General features: G+C 31.2%; 1 protein-coding gene and 1 long non-coding RNA gene across 2 annotated transcripts in view; both read left to right on the top strand.

The window, feature by feature from the left end:
- LOC129975671 (elongation of very long chain fatty acids protein AAEL008004-like) overlaps nt 1-6,596 on the top strand; it is a 64,542-nt gene extending 57,946 nt beyond the window's left edge. The window contains exon 8 of the mRNA XM_056088790.1: nt 4,582-6,596. Within this exon, the coding sequence (XP_055944765.1) occupies nt 4,582-4,899 (318 nt within the window). The 3' untranslated portion in view covers nt 4,900-6,596. The remainder of the gene's footprint in view (nt 1-4,581) is intronic.
- Nucleotides 6,597-10,967: 4,371 nt separating this feature from the next.
- LOC129976372 (uncharacterized) lies at nt 10,968-18,498 on the top strand. The gene is made up of 3 exons (XR_008785132.1): nt 10,968-11,094; nt 13,264-13,347; nt 17,079-18,498. It is a non-coding gene; the product is annotated as an uncharacterized LOC129976372 (long non-coding RNA).
- Nucleotides 18,499-22,749: the final 4,251 nt, after the last annotated feature.

The raw sequence follows: 22,749 nt of genomic DNA, 5'->3' as shown, positions 1-22,749 counted from the left end.
GCCAGCCCCCACTACACACGGAGAGTCTTCGGTTTGAGGGTTCGAACTCACAACCCACGGTATGCGAATCCAACGCCCTACCAACCAGGCTATCTCGGTCACTGAAATTAAATAGCATCATGGAATGCTCCAGAACACCGTTTTGGAAAAGTAAAGAATATTGGAGAAATTTTAACTAAAAATCATTTATAAATTGAAACTTTCGGTATTGTCGTCCTCAGGAAATGAATCTACAAACTTTCGATCTGAAGTAACGCGCTTCACCTCAGAGCTATTGGCGTTCGAGTGTCCCGTGTCCATATATTAAAATATCAATCATTCATTTATATTACAAGCCGCTTGGCAGGTTTCATAAAATAATTTTTATATTATATTTCAAGCTTATTATTTATTTTTAATCTACTTGATAATTAAATCTTTAAATTTATGAAGTTTATTAATTATTATTTAGTTATAATTAATAATTATTTTTCATTTTTAAAAATTTTTGAAACTGCCGTCATTTTTGTCCATGATATGCATCCTTAAAAAGAAAAATAAATAAAAACATTTTTACGTAATTATTAAAGTTAAAAAGATTTAGCTGAAATTCATATCTTGACAAAAATGATTAAGTTGAAAATATATTGAAACTTAAAGCTGAATTGGCCAGTAATTAAATTTAAAAATGTATGCTGTAAAATGCCTAAATTTGTCACTGACAAGAGTGGTATTGTGACAATAAGCCAAAAGGACACAAAGTTCCTGAATATCTAAATTAGGACGCCGTCGCACTAAAAGCGTAATTAGTTCATTTTTTTACATGTTTTTTATGCTTTTATTGCTTTTTACCAATTTCGTTACCGGCGTCCTGGCTTAGGGGTAGCGCGTCTTCCCCGGTTCACGGGTTCGAGTCCTGGTCCGGGCGTGGTTGTGGCTCTCCCTGTGTCGAATCCGTAAGTTGTGAGAATAAGCCTTCATGTAGAAAGGGGTTGTGCAAGTGCATATGCGTGTGTGTCATCTTCATATGAACTGAAAGTCAAACGTTTGCCCTCGGTTGCTCAGTGGCCTTTACCCTTACCTCTATACCGCTATAAAGAGATCATGACATCATCACCGCCAATTTCGTTGATCATAGAATTCTGAGACTGAAAAAGTCAGCAAAGAGTATCGAATTCTAAGAGAAGTAATGAAATTCGATAAACAAACAAATAGAAATGCAGCTTTAAAAAAAATTCGAGGGGTCTTGCAACAGCCTAATGGACGTGCTGCCTTTGTTGAAAGTGTTAGATGTTTTTCGAAATGTTAACGATGAAATCACCTAAATATTACGCTTGAATCTGCAACAACAGTCATTATCAATGACTTAGCAAAATTAAATGGTGATCTGAGATTTTTTTTTTTAATCAGTCGTCATATTTTGCTTTAAAATATTTTATAAACGCAATAAACTTTCTAACTCCATGAACACCTTCTAAGATTGATGACCTGACGGCATCCCGGGCAGTAATTAAGGATTTGGAGTATCCGGGGTAACAAATGATAATGGATGCCTCCCCTCTTATAGTTTCTCCCTAACGTAATTTTTCCCCCTAATAATGATGACAATTTTCTTATAAATTAAAATTAACAGCTTTTTATCGAATATCATAGCCTTTTAATCGGATGAAAAAATCAACAACTCTTTCTTTGGCATGTGCTATTATATATTATATTCCTGTTTAATCCTGTTGGGAAAAAAAGAGTATGATATTTGAAACTATTTGAAGCCATATAAAGCATAAACATTTTCAATATAATTAAAATAAAACATTTGTTTGAAAATTATTCTGTATATTTTATTTTTATATTTTTATTACAAAAATCTTTTTTTAATTGGAGCCGTGGTGGCCTGGTGGTAAGATCTCGACTGGTGAATGGTAGGATTTCAGATTCGAGATCCAATTCCACCGAATAGCCGTTGAGTAATGGGGCCTGTTGCTCCTTAAATCCGTCAGGACACAAACGCCCTCCGGACGGAGGTGCCAACTCAGGCATCGTCCTCGTTATCTGACCACGGTTCAAAGTTACGAGGTCCATCCCAAAATAGCCCTAGTGTTGCTTTACAACGGGACGTTAACATAACTGAAACTAGATAAACTAAAGTTCTTTCTAAATATTAAGGATTTTCAATCATTGATTATTTTATCAAGGTTAATTTTTTTAACATTTTCTATTTAATTAGAAATAAGCTTTATTTCTTATTAGATAAATAATTTTTCAATAATAAGTGAAAATATAAATATCGATTGCAAAGATTAACTTTTCATTTTTTTAAAAACTTAATATAAAAAAAATCTCCAATATAAAAAAATGATATATATTTTTTCCACCGCTACGCCACTGTGATAGTAGGATCTATTCCTCTGGAACCAGTTCTAAAGAAAATTTCAAATAAGTTTTTTTTTTTTTTTTTTTTTTTTTAATTTTACAAAAACGATATCCGTATTTTTAATACCAATTTGATTTCATTCTATCTTGCCTGGATTTTTTAACCTAATAACGTGTAAGTATTAATAAATAATCATTACTAATTTAAATGTCAAAGAAATATAAGGCTCTTTGGACGAAAATAGATACATTGTTTTTCTCCTGAAGTTCCCATTGCAAGATCTTAATAGAAAGGTCAATGTGCGTGATCTTTAATGGGTTTCCCTGTGTTCTTTGGCGATTCTAAAGCTCACCCTTTCCAGTGAAACGTGAATGACGTTTCTGGGAAGATCAGTTACATTTAATTATCTTTTTAAAAAAATCTGAATTCCAGAAGGCTTTCAGATTTTTAAATTTCATTTGTTTTTTGATGATAGATATCAGATTGTTAATAGGTGGGCCGATCTGAGTGATCTTTTGTGGTTTTCCAATTACTTCGAAATTGGGGAAACAAGAAGGATGGGAAGTTATATTTCTCAACCCCCTTTTTTCCTGTAAAACACGAATGTCGTCCATGGGAAAATCCGATGCATTTAATTATATATCTCCAAAATTCTGAATACTTTTACATTCCAGAAGGCGTTTCGAGAGTTTTTTTTTTCTTTAAGATTATGGCGGAAATGTCATTATTTGACCCTGAAATGTGAAACGTAGGTCAATTAAAGTCTTGAAGCATGTTATTAACACCGGTTGAATTAAAATTTTCATCTTTCAGAGAAACAGAAAGTGTACAGGGTGATTCAGAAGTCTGGTGAAAATTTAAAAATCAATCATTCAAAACGAATATTGATAGGAAGTTGCTGTTTGCACAAAATGGATTGAAATGTTTCGTTTTTTGTTAGTTTTAGTTAATTAATCAAAGTTTATTAGTACTGTATTTTACAATCAGATGATTCTGCAGTTCATAGAATACCACCGTTAAATTAGATATATCAGCTGGTAAACTTTTTGTAGAAAATTAATATGGAATGTAATTTAATGTGAAATATTGATTATATTATTTTCTTTTTAACTTTTCCAGCATATTTTGTTGTTTATGAATCCTTTAATAGAATAATAATATACTATGATAAAAAAATGGCATTTTTATTAATGGCATTATTATTTATTTTAATAACCTATATCTATCATATATATATAAGATTACGTGAACAATTTTTTTTATTAATATTATTTCTTACACCTATAGACTTCCACCTTTTCCATTTATAGTAGTTCCAAAACATCCTAGTGCTATTAAAAATATAATTGTTCACGTACATGATCTTTCACGGAGCTACGCCTTAGTTTTTTCATATAAGTAATACAAATAAGAAATAGAATATTTCTTCTTTAGATTTCAGTATTAGAAAAAAAATCAAACTATCAAATATTTCATGAAGCAATGGAAATGGTTTGAATTTCATTACTATAATGAATAATTGTCGAAAATTACGAAAAAAAAGTTTGACAAATTTCTAAATTCAAAATGCATTTCATCCTACCTAACTCGATATTAGTACAAGGAATTAATTGTTTTAAATTTTTAAGCTTTATGAATTTTAGAATGATATAAAAATTATTTTAGTAAATTCATATTTTCAGAAGTTATAGAAGGACACCTAAATTTCTCTTAATTTTAAATTAATTAATACCATAATAAAAAATTTTAAAATTCCCCCGAGGATTATATTTCAATTCTCAAAAATATATATTTGCCATTTTTGAGACGCAAGACTGTCCTGTAGAGCATCCACCCTCATTCGCACATTTTCTTTTACTGATAGTAAGGATTAAACAAGAATATTATTACTAATATAAAAAACCCAGCGTCCTGGCCTAGGGGTAGCGCGTCTTCCCCGTGATCTAGGCGTTCCTGGTTCGGGCGTGGTTGTTCTCTTCCTTGTGTTCTCTCTGTGAGGTGCGTGAATGAGCCCCCTGTAAAAAGGGGTTCTGCAAGCGTGTGTGTGTGTGCTATCTTCATATGAGCTAGAAGTCAAGCTTCTGCCCTCGGGTGCTCAGGGGTCTTTACCCTCAGAAGCTACTGCGCAAAAGTTTGACTCAAAATAGTCACACGACAAAAAAAAAATCCATTAAGAATAGATAAATAACTATCAAGATGTAAGAACTTTAATATTAATCTTTTTTTTTCAGGTTCAATTCGTTATCGCCTTCATCCATTCCATGATTCCTTTGTTCTACGACTGCGGCTACCATAAAGGATTCGCTTATGCCATCATGTTCCATGCTTTATTATTTATGGCTATGTTTATGAATTTTTACCGCCATGCGTATAACAAACAAAAGAAGGCCATTCAATCAAGTGAGCAGGATGGAACTACAGTCGTGAAGGCAAATGGCCACAACTATACAGAAAAGACTGAACAGAATGGTCAAATCTACCATCGAAAAAATGGCGTAGCCAAAGTGGCAGAAGGAACGAATGAGAAAGTTGCCGGCAAAGAGCTGTAAATGTCGGAATAACTGTATTTTGTTGCAATATTTAAGTAAATATGTGTTGAAGCAAAGATTGTTGCAAAGGTGGTGCAATAGCGGCAATTTATGAAACCCAGTGACTCTATAGAATACCTAGAGTGAAATATTTTTATTTTATTTTACGATTTTACATACATTCCTATGGTAGTGTATACAGCAGATATATAACAGTTTGTCAGATACTTTTTCAGCAATTACTTAAAAGTCATCAAATAAAATGCTCAACTATCATATAGAATAATAATATTTTTACTGCAAAATACAAAAAAAAAAAAAAAAAAAAAAGGCACTGGATAGAATATTGTCTTTATAAAGGATTCAAATATGCTTTGGACAAGATGTAACGTAGAATATTTAGACTTGTATAAACTGTCAGATAGTTTTACAGTACATATGAAAGCAGTATCGAATAAAATATTCACATACTTTATGACATATACTTTTTGACTATGTCATACAGAATGACGCATACTTTTTGACTTATTAAATGCATTCCATAGAAGTTGCATTAAGTTGTTTTTAAAGCTGTAGGAAGCACAAAACCAAACTAATATACGGGATTTGTTTAAGGAAAATAAAACGGCCAATGCTTGTTATCTGTCTTTACAAAGTCGACTGGAATAGCGTAAAATTGTTATTTTACATTCTGTAGTGTGACTGGATTTCATACATTTCCAATAACATAACCATCATATGAAAGAGGTTTATCGGCGCAAAAATTTTATCTTTTTCTTTTATTACAAACTGCCATAATATCACATACTTGTTTGTCCGCATCTGTTTTCTACGTCATTGAGCTTTTCCCCGATAAAATATTCATAAAGAAAATTAAAATATTGTTGCATTACGGGTAAGTGTTTTCGAGTTTTGAAAGACGCTTCGCATATTATTCGATCGTGCTTTTTCTAATTCAAAAATAATTTTAATTTCTTTCGTCTTTTTACAAGATACCCAACATAAGCTTATTATTAAATTATTTAATGATTGAAATTATGAAATGAGTTGTTGGAGTTTTTTTTTTTTTTTTTTTTTTTTTTTAATTTCACGCCAACAACCACATTTTGCCAAATATATCTTTATTATGCAGAAAAAGGCCATTTTCTCCAATACTGCTCACCGAAGAATGTTGTACTTGAATTTTGTCCACAATTTTGATATTGCGATAAGAAAAAGCGATTTTTCTTGCTACAATTTATGCTTGACGGCAACTGTTGTTAAAATAAAAAGGCTACAAAATCGAGTGCATTAAAATTTGTGAAACTTAAAATTTATTTTCACATATCAAAGATTTTGTCAATGAAATATATATTGATGCATTATTGTTACGTTTATTGTGACTATCAATAGAATCTTTTATGCATGGATCTTCTACTTTTTAAAAAAATCATAGAAGTTTTTTTTGTTCATTATTAAAAATGAATTTTTCACTCTTTTTTATAATCATTTGGAAGTTTAATTTTATCAGTAGAAAAAAAATATTGATATATGAAAATTATTGATTTCAATTTGTATGTTAAATTTGCAGATAGGAATATGTATCTACAAATATGTATATGTAGTATGTTTGCATATTTAAAAAAATATTTTTTTAATATTCAAATAAGTTTTTATAATGTGCAATGCTTTTTGCTGTGAATCAGTGCAAATGCGTTACCATGTAATGTAATTTTATTGAAAACAAACAATTAATGTTACAATGTATTTGTCATTTTTACACTTTTATAATAAAACGATATATATTTATGTGTATACATTTATTGTTTATTTTGTTCATTTTAATGCTTTCATCCAGAAAATTTTTGAGAAGAAAAGAAAAGATGTTATTTATTTACAAAGCGAAATTATTGATAATTTTTATGCATCAGTCTGCTATATTAAACTAACGATAATGCGTATATTAATCAAGCTATCTGTAAGCTGCGACACGCGTGATGAAAGAAATCATCCAAAACTCTCTTTATAATTTTACCTAATAGTTTCTAAAATTTACCAGTAATTAGTTCTTGGATATAGATTCTCACTAAGGTAATATTTTTCGAAATTTTTAAATTATATTTTTTAACTAAAAATTAACCAAAATGTTAAAATAAGTCCAAAAAGTTTCAGCTCATTTGTTATTATTGATTTTTAGTTAAAACAACGGGAAACATATTTATCAACTAAATTTCTAAGTTGATTTTATTGATAAATATGTTCAAGGGCGAGTTCATCTACAGAGAAAAAAAACATTCTTTTATCTATGTTTTTTTAAAGCTTTCACATATTCAAAAACTAATTACGAAAAAGTTTTAAATACAATTTTTAAAAGACCTCTGAAAAATATGTTTAATCGTTTTTAATATGCTTAATCTTATATATAGCAATCCTTAATTTAACTTCAATGAACATAAAGGCTGAACCGCGATTACTAAAAATTAGCAGCTTTCGGCAGCCATTTGCTACGCCGTTAGTATACGGGTTGACTCATAAGTCCGTTAACATTTCAAAATACAATAATTCACGGAATAATGTTGTTAGAGAGGTAAAAATTTTACACGTGTTTGAAATGACATGAGGTTTTATTGAAACAAAAACAAGTGCGAAAACGGGTTAATAGATGGCAGATTAGATCCATTTTCTTTGAGGAAATGCGTGGTTCTACTTTTCAAACTGTAGTCGTGACAGGTGCGGGGTACGCCGATATGTTACAGTATTGCATCATTTGCCTGACTGATAAACTCCTGCTGTAAGATATGACTTTTATGCAGGATGGCGTTCTACCCTCTATTTCTACATAAGTGAAAGATCCCCTGTGCATATCTTTTGGTGAGGATCACGTGCTGAGCCGTTACTGCCGTCATGCTTGGCACCCTGATCTTAATCCGTGTGATTATTGGTTGCGACTTCACGGGTTACCTGAAGTCGCAAGTCCGATCGCATTAGGGATATTAAAAGGCAACATCTGACGACAATTTCTCACCACACCTACAGCTATGCTGTACAGTTCTGTTCGCAATACTGTTCCTCGACTACCAGTATTGTCGGTGAATGACAGCCGGCATGTTGAAAATTTGTTATAAAAAATATAGTTTTTGCTAAAATTCAATTGTTATGCTAATTATTGCTTTTTTTATACGATACGTTATCTTTTGGTCATTTTTTGCAATTTTTTGTTTTAAAAAAATCACGTGACATTTCAAGCACGTGTGTCAATTTTTACTAATCTACCTACATTATTCCGTGAATTATACACTTTTTAAAATCTAGAATTAAATTATAGAATTCTATAATTCCGTGAATTATAGAATTTTAAAATATTCATGAAACAATAGCACGATTTGAATTTCTCAGAAACAAAAAGAATGCATTGACAAAAATTATATAAAAAATATTTTTTTTTTTTAACTTTTAGGCTAAGGAAAAATTTTATGATAAATATTGACATAAAAAATACAATTATTTTGAATTTTAAAATGATATGAAAATCCTATTTGTGAAATGATAGTTTTTAAAGATATCGAAGGAAAAGGCCAAATTTCGCTTCATTTTTACTTTCTCGTGTACGAAGTATGAAGGCAATAGTATAAGTTTCAATAAATTCGAACCCGAGATTTCGACGAATCTCTACATTTTAGACTTTTCTGTATTCGAAAAAAACATTTTTTAAAAATGGCCATCCGTTTATCTGCCTATCTGCGATAAAGATAACACAAAAATGCTTTGAGCTACATGTATGAAATTTGGTATACGATCTTCGTAACTATTTTATAGATTTCTATCGAAATTTATGCAGAATCCGTTCAGAGGAAGTCTATCTGTCTGGCTGCCAGATAGAAAGTGAACACAATTACTGCGAAACACAGAGAACTAGGTGAATAAAATCTAGTACACAGATTTAGGATCTATAGTGTAGACATCTATAAATTTTGATCCAAATCCAACAACGGATTGACCGTCTGTCGATCTGTACTTTTAGAAACATGGAAACGCGATAACTCAAAAACGCAGTGACTTAAATATATGAAATTTGGTATGTAATTTTGTGGCTATAAGTGTAGCTCTACGTCAGATTTTAGTTTCAATAGACAGATTAAAATTTGTCTAAAACACAAATTCAATGGTTGTTGTTGTTTCTAATGACACTTGTCATTGACAAGCCCGCTGAGTATGTCAGCGATTTTAAGCCGAGAGATCGTCTCCTGTTTCAGTAGCGCCATCTAGGAGCAAGAGTACGACTTAGCTACTCATGCGTCACAAAAATTCAATTTTCGGATCCTATTAACCATGGTGTACAAATAAAAAAAAATCGCTAATAATTTCATGATAAATTTAATAAAAATACTAAATCCACGCCAAAGATTAATATTTTGTAACTATTGTACGCTAATGCCATGCAAGGCATTCTCTGGGGTAACATCTTTATTAGAGGGTATGCAAGAAAGTTTTGTGGAGACCACCCCCGTTGATTAATTAATTTAAATATTAAAAAATTCCTTAGAGAGGGGTATACCTTCCTTTTATTTAAATATTTGTACAAAAAATGGTATTCTGAATGAAACGATCTACTTTGTAGGTCAAAAACACACACATATACATTCTCTTTTATTTTTAATAGAAACAGAGATTCATTTAAATTAAATGCAGGATATACATCAATCTAATTTGCTGATATTTTACATAACGGGGATATATTTAGAATACATTTCGGTCAATAAAGTCCAAAGTTATATCTAAAAATAATTTTATCAATGTTGCGATTTTTTTTACTTTTATTGTTAAAAAAACACGATAATTGGGATTTAGTTTGTTTGGATTTAATCATTAATATTCAAAAGGAAATGCAGGCAAGGCATCGTAAAGTTACCAGTTTTGTGCCAGATCAATATCAATAAAAAGACGTTCAAAATATATAATCGGTTTTCTTGTCTACACTACGAAGTACAAAACGTTCATGAGCGGGTACCTGAAAATAAAATTCTGAGTACTCATTAAGTTTGCCCCGTTGACTTAGATCCACAATATTTATAATAGTGAAGGAAATAACATCCTTATTTAGGAATATGCAATCTTTCATTCCTTAATAAAAAAGTTCACTAAAAGTGTTCTTAATTTGGCCACCCTCCAAATAAGATCGATCCTGATTTTCAGACTGACCTAGTGGTGGATGACAAGGGCAATATATGAGCTCTCCCCGTGCTCCAGCACTATATTAGAAACTGTCGTCCTGATGACGATTCGTGTCGGCGTTACAACAGAAATTGGGGGCGAGTAGCTTCTGGGGGTAAAGACTCCTGAGCAGCCGAGGGCAGAAGTCTGGTTCTAGCTCATATGAAGATGACACACATACACTTGCTTGCACAAATCCTTTTTACAAAGGGGCTCTTTCACACTCCTCATAGATAGAACACAAGGTGAAGCACAGGACTCGAACCCGGGACACCCAGATCAAGGGGAAGACGCGCTAACCCTAAGCCAGAACGCCAGTACGTGCCAGTCTCATTGTCATATTTAATGCTTTTGAGGCAGCTCACCTGCGAGGCATACCTTTGAAGGAATCGATTTTCACACTTAGAACCCGATCCTGAAACCAACACTTTGTCGCCATGCCACCACGGCGTTTAGAAGAATGATCAATACTCTGATCTTTCTTTTTCAAACTTCTCTTTAATATTAGTAGATTTATTTTTTAACTTATAAATATTATATTATTAAATATAAATAAGAAATATTGTTACATGCCAAACTTAACTTTAAGCAAAAATTACAACTCTGTACAATAAATAAATTGTTAAATATTTTCTTCTAAGTTACCTATCGTATCTGTCGAAATCGCCCAAAACTTCAGTACACTTAGTATACGTTTCTTCCGGGTTCAAATTTGAATGTCAGGTCTTATAAATTTCTTAGACCCTTATGCTATCTGGGCGATTGTTTGTTAAAATTTTTGAAGAAGAGTACTATGAACAACTAATTCTATTCTTCGCGTTAACTGGCTTTAACTTTGATGTCTCTAATATAAAAGGCATTCATTTGCAGTTTGCATTTCCTGTTAAAGCTTGCTACTCTTTGCCGTCTCTTAATTCTACACTGAAGATTTTAATATTTTTGACCTGGGATGTCATTTAAGATTTTCATTATTTTATTACGATGTAAAAATTGAACTTCTGTCTTCAAATTGGCGATAAGAACAAGGTAAAATGTTTTACTTGCATAAATTTAGTATTACCTTTTATTATTGTATATATTTCTATCCTAAATAATTAAAATATGATAGCTAATGAGTTATTTCTACCGAAAATTTTTAACATTAATAGTTTGTTGTATGTGGAATTGAATATTTTTAAGAAACTAAATGTTATTCATATTTTAATTTCCTACACATACATTATCTTTTTTTTTCACTTTCATTTAAATTATTTCTCAATATTACAATCGGATATAGAGAACTTCAAAGACAGTCTCTTGGGTAATGAAGTTGTCAATATTAGCAGGGAATTGGATATGTATAATACAGCCATTAATGGATACTTAAACTATCTAATAAACGAAGGGAGGCTGCTATTTAGAGACCCCGTGGTTTCGATACATAAATGTATATAGTATGTGTTATTTAGTTTCTGAGAATCACTTATTTGAGCATATTAAAACTTTAAAAAAAAAACAATTTTATTTTGAAGATATTTTTAGGATGTATGCGTTATAGATTCAAAATAGTTTCCTTTGAATGATACAAATGTGATTTTTTTTTTATTTTACTTTTAATTGTGCTTAAAATATTCTTAAATTATTGCACAACAATATAAATACGTCACAATTATGAAGTGAAATAACATTTTTTCGAAAATCAATGATATGACGAACTTTGTATTTAGAAATCGTTCAGTGTTGTATTTTTGCTAAAAAATAACTTTTAAAATTTGTTTGAAAATTTCTTATACGGGAGATACCGAAATCGACTGTTTTGAAGTCAGCCTGCAAATTTTGATGCATAGCAATTTATTAAATTCCTTTCTCAGTAATATTCAAATTTTTAAGTTAAGTTTGCACTGTTTTTGAAATTTTATAGTAAAATTATATCCTAAGTATCCTGTTATTTTTAATATTTAAACTATTAATAGATGTGCCATACCTTTTATACTATTTATTTTAAAATTTTTATAAAAAAATTTGACACCAAGAATCTTTACTGATGGTTTAAGTTTCAACTGCCATTTCCTTTTTGGTGTACTCATTTTTAGAACTAATTTTCCATAATTTACCGACATTTTTCGAATTTTCATTTTAAGCTCGATAGCATTCAATTATCTCAACTTCACAATTTTTAGACAAATTCGTGAATTCTTTCAGAGATAGTCAATTTGGGAATAGGATGCAAACGATAAAGAGAATATAAAAGAATGTTCTATCAAATGATGTGTTTAAACTGCAGAATATTAATTTGCAACACTTTGTAGTTGACTAATCTTCCGATGTGCGGAATGGTTGGCATAGTGCTTGACCTGAAAGTTATTCACCTGCGACAATGCGACTGATCGTAAAAAATAATTACATAGCAAAAAGGAAGTGCCATAAAACTTAAACAACGGAAATGGTCTCTCTACAACTTTCTCGCATACTCTCTAATAAAGGTGTTATCTTATAGAATGCCTTGCATGGCGTTGGTGTACAACAATTAGGAAATATTAATCTCTGGCATGAATCTATATTGTGATCCTTGGCGAGTTTTTTGGCGATTAATCCCTGCAATGCCGTTACTAGCATCCAAAACTCGAATTTTTTAGACACTTGCTTCCTAACCAATTGGAACAAAAATCTAACAGAAAATTACATTTGTAGTCACCAAATGGTATATCAGATTTGGTATATTTAAGTCATTTGAATTTTTGAGTCATTGTGTGTACTTGTTTCTGAAACTACACACCGACAGTCAACCTCTTATTGGGTTTGGTTAAACTTTGACAAATGTTTAAACTACAGACGTTAAATCTGTTTGTCGATTTTCATTTTATGGTTATCGTGCAGTCGGAAAGACTTCCTCTCAACGGATTTTGTTCAAGATTTGATAGAAATAAACAAATTTGGTTTAAAGACCATACACCAAATTATCATCCGTCTACTTGAATGTTTTTAGTTATCTTTGTCACAGACAGATGGACAGTATGTTTATCGAACTCGGGTAGCTCTAAAATGTGAAGATGTACCAAATCTGGAGTTTAAATTTCCTGATTACAGTATTTTCTCTATACTTCGTATATGCGAAAGTTAAAATGAGTACATAATATAATCAAATTAGGCGTAAAATATTTTTAAAAAATAGTAAGTTTGATTGTTTATGTAATAAAATTTCTGTTTTCGTTTCAGTCGTAGTAGTGTGGTGACAAATCCCCAGTGGACTAGTTGTCGATCAATCGTCTATCTTCTAGCTTTATACAGATGCCTTGCGTGGTAAGTTTCAATTTGATTGCTACATAATAATTTTCTCGAGGTTTGCAGAGAATTAAAAATTTTGTGCGCTAATCATAACTGTAGGTAGTTGTAAATCTTTGTGAATATAGGTATTCTAGACAAACTACGGAATTTCGTGAAATTTTCTTGCTGATTTATTTCGGAGGGTGCGTTCGGTTTTAATGCGATTTCTAGTTGCAGTTGTCTAGATGGAAGATTAACCATATATTTGCTTCTTCCTGATAACTTCGTTTTAATTTATTAGGGAATAAATACCCTTGCCTTTGCATTTTTAAAATTGCGTTTGATTCTTCGAATACAATCTCTGCATGTGAAATGTTTAATGTTTATCTAGAATAACATTAAACTATGTGATTTTTCTTACTCTAAGGTTTTTCTGAAGACTTTTTGTGGAATAGGAAAGTGTTTTCCGATTATTTCCGTAATATTTACTAATTTCAACTTTCCATTGGGTATTTTTCAAAACGTTTTGGGTATTCTCTTAACTGTTCGGAATCTTGCTAGGGATACTTGTCGGTGTGAAAAAATGTCATAGCTCTGACAAATGCATTTACATCGAGGGTAAAAAGCATAACTCGTAGATTCCGCGAAAAATATGGTTATTATAAATACTACTAAGTTAAACTCCGTGCATCCTATTTGTCATTACTGAGGCATCTTCTATCGTTTTATGAAAGAGTGGAATGCAGTTAATCTGACAAACTTCAATTCGAGTCTCAATTTATCAAAATGGACTCGTTCTGAATTACGCAAGTTTCATGTATCCTTAATAAAATACAGATGCGAGCATATAATATTAAACAAATGCAGCTTCTAATTTTGTCAAACAAATCTCTGCTCTGGCAATAAATTGTCACTGTTTCAATTTTAAGCCATAAGTCGGTTATCGTATGAAGATGAAAGTAAATCCATATTCGTACTTATGGATAGTCTGAAATAATGGATGAAAATTGAGAAATTTATAAATCTCGATTGGGAAAATTAAAATTATCCAAAATGGGTTAATCGCAATTCGTTCCATCGTATTTGAGGGAATAATAAAATTAATTTCTTTAGACAAAAAAAAAAAAGGCTTCCCGTTTCTTTTAAATATAACCGTTCTAAGTCACCTTCCTCAATTTTTTGCTTTATACTATATGGCAATTTTTTATATTAGCTTCATAATATGAAAAGTTTGCATTTTGGACCGTTTACCTTTCATACATGTCCAAAATTTTATTGGTTTAAAATTTTTGTTTCAACATCCCTATAGTTTAATACATAGTTAAGATTTTAATTTATTCCCAAAGTAAACGATAGGCATTCAACAATTTGACGAATTATGTCCAAAATTAGATGCATATCTGCACTCTTGATATAAAGAATCATCCAAAAATTTGATAAAAGAAAAACCATCCATCTAACTTACGTTTTGAAGATGTGCTTACAAACGTGCTAATAGGCGAATCTATAGACGGCTAATCTTTTGGTAGATTTAGTTGAAAGTGATATAGATGTAAAATTCTAACAATAAAATCATATGCCAAATCTCATACGAATTTGATCTAACTTATTGCATTTTGAACTATCTTGCTCTCACATACATGGATTGAATAGATATTTAAATTTCTTTGTGCTATATTGGATAACTGTACTGTAACTGTTACTGTTAGTGTAAAATGCCGATACAAAATTTCAAACGTCTGGATTTATAGTTCATAAATATAATTAAATAATGGTTACTTTCATACTGTAGGTCATAAAAGCAAAAATCCATCAAATTTCGATGCCGAATCATTAAATAAAATATCGAATGCAGCGATTTTACCAGTTTTCTTCTACATGAAAACTCATGGTTACTTAGCATGTCATCAAGGGTGATCTGTCCCGTCCACCTTAATTTTCTGGGAAAAGAGAAATCGAAATTCTCTAAAACTTGACTCGATCGGTTTTGTCATCAGTTTCACCATTTTGCAAACATGTCAAACCATTCTGAATGGTTTATCATTATTACGCAGTCGTAATTAAAGTTATTTTTATTTTTGTAAGTTGTATTTCATCAATTCTATGACTAGACATGCCTATTAATGCAAGCATCTAAGCTGCCCGATTACTAAATTTAATTTAGTCATATAAGCCAACTTTAATTGCATCTTATCACGATGAAAGTATAATAGCTACAATAAGTTATTCAATAATGATAGAGCATTCTGATTTGTTAGTTATATTTCAAAGTGATAAAATAAGTTGGCGGTGAAAAGTGGAGAAATCATTCCAGTATTTAAGCCTGAGGGTTATGAACTTTATTTTGTAAAATTTCTGGAACAAAAAATAGAATTGCAATTGGTTTGAAAAATTTAAGAAAACGGCTCGAGCTAATTAGAAGATATTAAAATAGATCAGCCGCGATTCCTTGTCTTCAAATAACCACCAATGACGTATCGAGAGGCCATGAGCATTCAAATGATTTTTTAAAATCTGTTTTCGTTGGCGAATTTTATCGTAAAATTTCCTCATATTTTTTATAAAGTATTCTCTTTAAATTTTTCTTAAATGGAGGATAATGGAAGTTGTCAGTGCTCGTGAGCTTTCATATGAAACTAAAATTGTCCAAATCGGATGCAGATGGGTGGCTGACTCGTTAATTTTCCTTATTGATTTAATTGTAAAGATTTTCTTATTAGTTGAGATATTAAAGAAAAAATTATATACAGTATCGTTTGAGTTTTAAATCTGGTCTGGCAAAAAGTTGCCAATCATAATTCGAATTTGCAAAATTTCCGATTAGCAATTCAAAATTTGATTAGATGTTTGTTATCAATTAACAAATGTACTCGCCTCTTTGACACTCCACATGCACTATAAAACACGAGGAAGGAAAGAAATAAGATAAATTATTGAAACCAGATTACGAAATGTATATTTACGAAAAGGCAACATCGAATTCTGTGTTTAAATTTTATTTCTTCACAGGAAATATGTTGCCATAATGGACAACTTACATAATTGACTGATAGCAACTTTCTGTTTTAATAAAATATGGAAATTTTTGCAACGTTTTTATAGTGCGAAACTTGTTTATTTCGAAACAGACAGGACCAAAATACTCAGTTTTACAAAAAATTTAAGAAAGCCAGGATCGTGAACGAGTGCAACAAAAAGCTTATTTTTCAAAGATGACGGTAAAAAAATACTTATTCTTAATGCTTCAATTTTAATACGTAAGGGCTAGTAATATTTTTAATTAAAAAATCAATTTTTATGATTTTTAGTTAGGAAAATATCAAATAGCCCGACAATAGTATATACTTGTCCTAACAAAACAATTGCATATCATTTTCAATATTTTTTTACATATTTGATCTGATTGGATGGGAATACTGGTATAAAACAAATGCTCTTTAATAATAGCAAAAAAGAACGCCCATAATCTCCTATTTCATGTCTTTTCAGTCCTCATCCAGGAATTGCTGATTAGTGAATTAACATGTCTATGAAAAAAAAATAGGTTCATATTGGCTTAAAAGGTCGATAGATTTCTTTTTTGACACAAATTATTTTGATACTGCATAAAACAACATTTAGTACTTAATTAGGTTTTGATACTTGGTGATTGCTTTTGAATTTTATGTAAATTTATATAAAAATTAATGAACGAGTACATTGAAGAAGCTGCTGTATGGAACAAATTACATTTTTCTTAATGATTAAAGTAATATTTTTCTTTTCAGCTCCATTGTTGTACAAGAATTTTTCTACATCAAGTAGGACCAAGTATCCACCTTCATGTTTTTCGATTCATGTCGTCTTGGATAAAAGTTGTAGGACATACTGGCCAAATTTTTTAATTTGGTGCATTTTCCAAGTTGCGAGTAAAGAATCTGACATTGGATGCCATTGGCCTTTGAAGCAATCGATGCTGCCATGTCGCAAAGCTGCTTCGAATAGAGCAGCAACTTTCTTCAGTCCTAATAGCAATCGATTCTGAAAGCAAGACCACATGATTTTGGAGCCTTGGAGGAGCACGTCCAGTTTCAAGATAAGTACATTAATTAAAAGTATTGAAACTGTTGTAATGTTCAAATCTAATGTATTGTATTTGAATTTTTGTAATTTGAATATCTAATTTAGGAGAATCGCCAAATTATCAGATGAATGGATATCCGTGTGTAGGAAATGATTTCCTAGTATTTGAAATAAAATTCTGTCTTTCTCAACATAGAATTAATTCGACTATTTTTAAAAACTTATTTTAACTTATTTAAAAGCGTTTTATTACGAGGATGATTTCATGGCTAATTATATTTGCCCCAATTTCTGGCATTAACAGTTCATTATCAGTGCCAGAAATAAACAATTGGTAGATTTTAAGGCAGAGGCCCAAGTATGTTAATATTTCGATTGCAATGAGCAGGAGTTTATCATCCCAGTATTTTCAATTTCCATTTAGCATTTTGCTTCTCGCTGACATAGAATAAAGATGCCTTTTTATAACTAAATGATATCCGAGATAATGTCAACTTAATCCTTTTATGTGATGTGATGTGTGTCGCCGTTATGAGAAAAATAAAGAAACGATAAAGCATGTAGAACACGATGGATACTAAACTAATTTTTCTATCTTAGTTTGCGGTAATTAAAACTATAGGAGGTAAAACTAAAAACTATCAACGGTAAAGACCATTTAAAAAAATGATTCAGACGAAATTCCTTTCTTGAACAAAGGAATTGCCAGTTTCAGATTAAGAGGTATTAAATAAGTTTTTTAAAAGTCAACTTAGAATTCTAAATTTGGATTTTCAACAATTGTTAATTGAGCTACGATATGATTACCGCCGATGCTTCATTATCTCGTCTTATTTTCCATGCACGAATACAATATTAAAAGGAGTAATGTAATTCTTGGAATTGTGTAAGCCATTTTAAGAGTCATTAAATATTTTCTAATTTTAATTACATTTTCCTAAGAATATCGCTGAATATTTTCAAGAAAGTGTACAAATAGAAAATTCTCAAATTTTACCATTTTTAGCTGCAGGCATTACAATTGAGATTGTAAACGTCGACTGTTCACACGTGCGGTGTCCTATAAACTTCAACTTCCAAGTTGAAGAATTTTCTTATTTAATACTAGTGATTAAGTCAATGACCGTTAAAATTCTTTGATTTTAAAATTCCTTTACTTATTTTTAGATATCTACGCCTAAATTACCAAATCCGGGAAATACTTATTTCTTGCAACTTCCTGTATTCTCAAATTTAGAAGAAATATTAAGTAGGCTTTAAAAGTAAATTTCGGATTACAATTTTAAGTTTTCAAAAATTGTAAATTAAACTGCAAAATGTTTTATTTCAAGTAAGATAGCAAGTTTCTATCGCTAGTTAACTTTGGTAAATGAATGCAATATTAAAATGTTTAACAAAAAGTTCTTAGAATTAAATTATTTCATGATCGTTATATTTTGACAAGCTTGATTTCACACTGGAATCGAATACAATTTTGGGAATATTGTCGTATTTCTGCGTATTAAGTTATTTACAAAACTACATTTCACGTCTCTTAAAGGCATCACTGAACATTTTTAAAGACGTAATATTTTTAGAAAAAGCACAATTTATTATTAACCTTAATAACAAGTATTAGAATTCAAAGTGTAAAGTGTGGTGGATTCTCTGTCATCGCATAAATTAAAATTTCCTATTGAGGTTGAAGACTTATTTAATACATCCTATTTTAAGTCGATAACAAATTTAACTTTTAAAATCCATACTTTTTTGTCTGACTTTGCAGATGTCTGGTATTTGATGCAAATCAAAATTACCAAATCGGGGAAATGGGTATTCCTCATTATAACATTCTGTATTGTTAATCGGTTCTTTCTTGGTGACTTTAGCAGGTGTTGGGAACTGAGAAAATGTTACCTGAAATGCTAGATTTTTAAATATTCATGAAATTTCGATATTAAAGGCATTTTGACAAGTTTCAACACTCTTCTATACTTCGCGATTTAAATTGAAAGCGTCAAATCGATTTTAATATTAGATTAGATATTAGCTCTCCATCGAAGTACGAAATTGAACGCACTTCAATGGAGGACTTTAGGAAAAATTTATCAGATTGAACGTACTTCGATAGACAACTTTAGGAAATTTTTCTCTTGTCAAATTTGACAACAGGAAAATGAATAGATTCCAGAAAGAAATTTTTTGGCGTTTTGGCAAGATTTAAGAGTCGATAAGAGAAATGGATCTGCAATAAATTGTCTTATGGCTAGAGAGGCATTTATCATTATCGATTTAAGGATGAGAAAAAGGTTAATTGCAGTGTCTATTTTATCTTTGGAAACTTTCGGTTGCTTTTCATTGCCGTTTCTGTAATTGTAACTTTGTGTCCTAAATATGGAGATTGTTATTTGGATTCTCTTGTCTCGAAAGACTTTTTAATGCATTTTTTCGCCCATGGTAAGTTATTTATAGAAAGATACGATTTAACGTTTTGGGTATCTACTCTTTTCAGATCAGGAAAGAATTGATAAAATGTTTCCGGAATATATTAAATTTATCAGTGGATGTAACTGCTGAAATATTCCTCGAATAACTTAGTGCTAATCTTTGCATTACTATAAGTCTGAAGGTCAAAACAAGAGGGAGGGAGGAGCTTTTAATAAATTTCTAAATGTACATCAGTTCGTTTTAATTTTTAATTTTAACCAAGATTAAATAGATTTTTAAAATTTAGTATTGTTGTAAATGCCGTCAATAAATTGCAATTTGTGAAAACAATGACCATTTCGCTATAAAACGCAACGTTTGGACCATATAAAGAATTAAGCGTTTTTTCCTGGTTTTAGAGTCGTATTTGGTTATTCTAAAATAAAATACATCTGAGTCAAGACACTCAAAAGTGATAACTTTTCTAGTTAAGGCGGGTTTAGTTATATTATAAATATGGTATGAAATACGTGAATTAAACAGTTTGTAATGTGTGAAAAATGCATCTTCACTATGAGAACAGTAGAATCAGTCGTTGGTCATGACATAGATATGTGGATTGATAATATTTGAATCGGATAATCTATAAAAGGAGGCGTGGGTTGAGGATGGTGGAATTGGATGTTGCTTGGATTGAGGATCGTGGAATCGAAGGATTTGTAAGATGTGGGTCGTGATAGTGGAAGTTGGAAGAGTGCGGAGTTGCGGTTCGGGGGAGTGTCTGGTTTGGATCGTAATTAAGCGGTATATAGCGTTTCGTAATATCACGGGTCGATATTTTGGTCATTCTAAATGTAAATGCCTGACTAGGTGATATAGCGTAATGAAGTGACCCCTGTGTTTTGCTTGAACGCTAATCCAGTGAACACTGTGTTTTACCGGTGTGGGTAATGCATGTTTGGAATGCCGTTTTTGGACGGTGTGGGTAATGCATGTTTGGAATGCCGTTTTTGGACGGTGTGGGTAATGCATGTTTGGAATGCCGTTTTTGGACGGTGTGGGTAATGCATGTTTGGAATGCCGTTTTTGGACGGTGTGGGTAATGCATGTTTGGAATGCCGCTTTTGGACGGTGTGGGTAATGCATGTTTGGAATGCCGCTTTTGGACGGTGTGGGTAATGCATGTTTGGAATGCCGCTTTTGGACGGTGTGGGTAATGCATGTTTGGAATGCCGCTTTTGGACGGTGTGGGTAATGCATGTTTGGAATGCCGCTTTTGGACGGTGTGGGTAATGCATGTTTGGAATGCCGCTTTTGGACGGTGTGGGTAATGCATGTTTGGAATGCCGCTTTTGGACGGTGTGGGTAATGCATGTTTGGAATGCCGCTTTTGGACGGTGTGGGTAATGCATGTTTGGAATGCCGCTTTTGGACGGTGTGGGTAATGCATGTTTGGAATGCCGCTTTTGGACGGTGTGGGTAATGCATGTTTGTGGAGGATTTCTAAAAGTGTGAGTACTTAGATCAATGAGTGAAATGTGGCATTTTAGCTACGTACTAGTTTACAATATAACGTTCTTTCGGTTTTAAAATATTCAGTGAGAAATAAGGGCATTTAATATGTGGGGTGAAAAGTGGAAGAGTTGTGAAAGTGAGAAATGGTGCAAGAAAGTATAAGTAGATCTGGTGATGGCATTTGTGGCATATAAACTGAATTTGAGTGCTTTAGTATTCTGTAGTCTTTTGGAATTAAAAAAAAATTGTATTATATTAAATATCTCCTTATTTTCACGGAAAAAATTCTTATTCATGCTGTATTTTACTTCACTGATGGAATTTTCACTTATGAATCGCGCATTTTAATAGTCTGTGCAATTTTGAGTTCCTTCTTAGATTTTGGTATGCTGAAATATGGAATTCCCGAGTATTTATTCTGAAAACGGTTATTCTATTTCGTATTCTATAAATTAGCATGCGTTGAAGTTTGTTAGATTAGAATGACTCATTTTATCGGTCAAACGTCAGTGGAATATTACAAATTTCTTACCAAAGTTGTCCTCGAGTATCCTGAATTTGACATCCATTTTTAAACGGATGGAACTTGTGTCTGCAACTTTTTGTAAAAAAATTTATCTTTTAATTTTTTAATTATTTAAATCTGTAAAAAAAATTATAGATGGTAAGTTTTTAGAAGTGTAAAAAGTATAGCTTTTAGTTGGTTATTTTTAAGTATAGTTTTTAGATAATTTTAGCTAAAAATCAGATTTTTAATTAGCTATAAAAGTTCTAGAGATCAAATGGGTTGAAAATGAAGATATCATCATAAATTTTTACAATATACTCATGATTTTGCAATTGCAAAATCATACAAGTTTTCACGCCATTTCTATTGAGATTATTTGAATTTCGAAAATACACTAAGCAATATCAAGTTATTCGTTAATTAAATTTCGTCTTGATTAATAGAATTATTGTTTGGGGGCAAAAATTTTAAAGAAACTGATACCCATCGTTTTTTATGGTTATTTAGTTCGCTCAACAGCATTAGGCCCCATAATCACCATTGTTTGTACAATAACTTGTTCATTCATATAATTTTCAAAAGATGACAATTCTGGACGTTCGTTTCTATTAAAATGCAATAACAGACTTAATTTTCATGTCAAAAAATTTCACAACATCGGAATTTTGTTATCCATTTTCCATTGTGATCCTTTCTGTTCCATCTTATTTAAAGGATGTCTGACTTGCCTGACAACCATATTGGAAAATCTAAATTTATTACTTAAATTGTGACAAAACTAACATTCGTGAAAAAATGAAACTTTTAGTTCTTTTGGACTTAAATAATCCCCATATACAATAAATATTTATCATGTTGTGATCCTTAGTAAATTTTACAATATATATTTAGAAAATGGTTGCTGATGACTATTTTGATACATCTTGAAAAATGGTTTATCAAGTCTG

Source organism: Argiope bruennichi, chromosome 7 (assembly GCF_947563725.1).
Source record: "Argiope bruennichi chromosome 7, qqArgBrue1.1, whole genome shotgun sequence".
In the NCBI taxonomy this organism is placed as follows: Eukaryota; Metazoa; Arthropoda; class Arachnida; order Araneae; family Araneidae; genus Argiope; species Argiope bruennichi.
The sequence above is the reverse complement of the archived record's forward strand: the minus strand, read 5'-3'. Positions and strand labels throughout refer to the sequence as shown.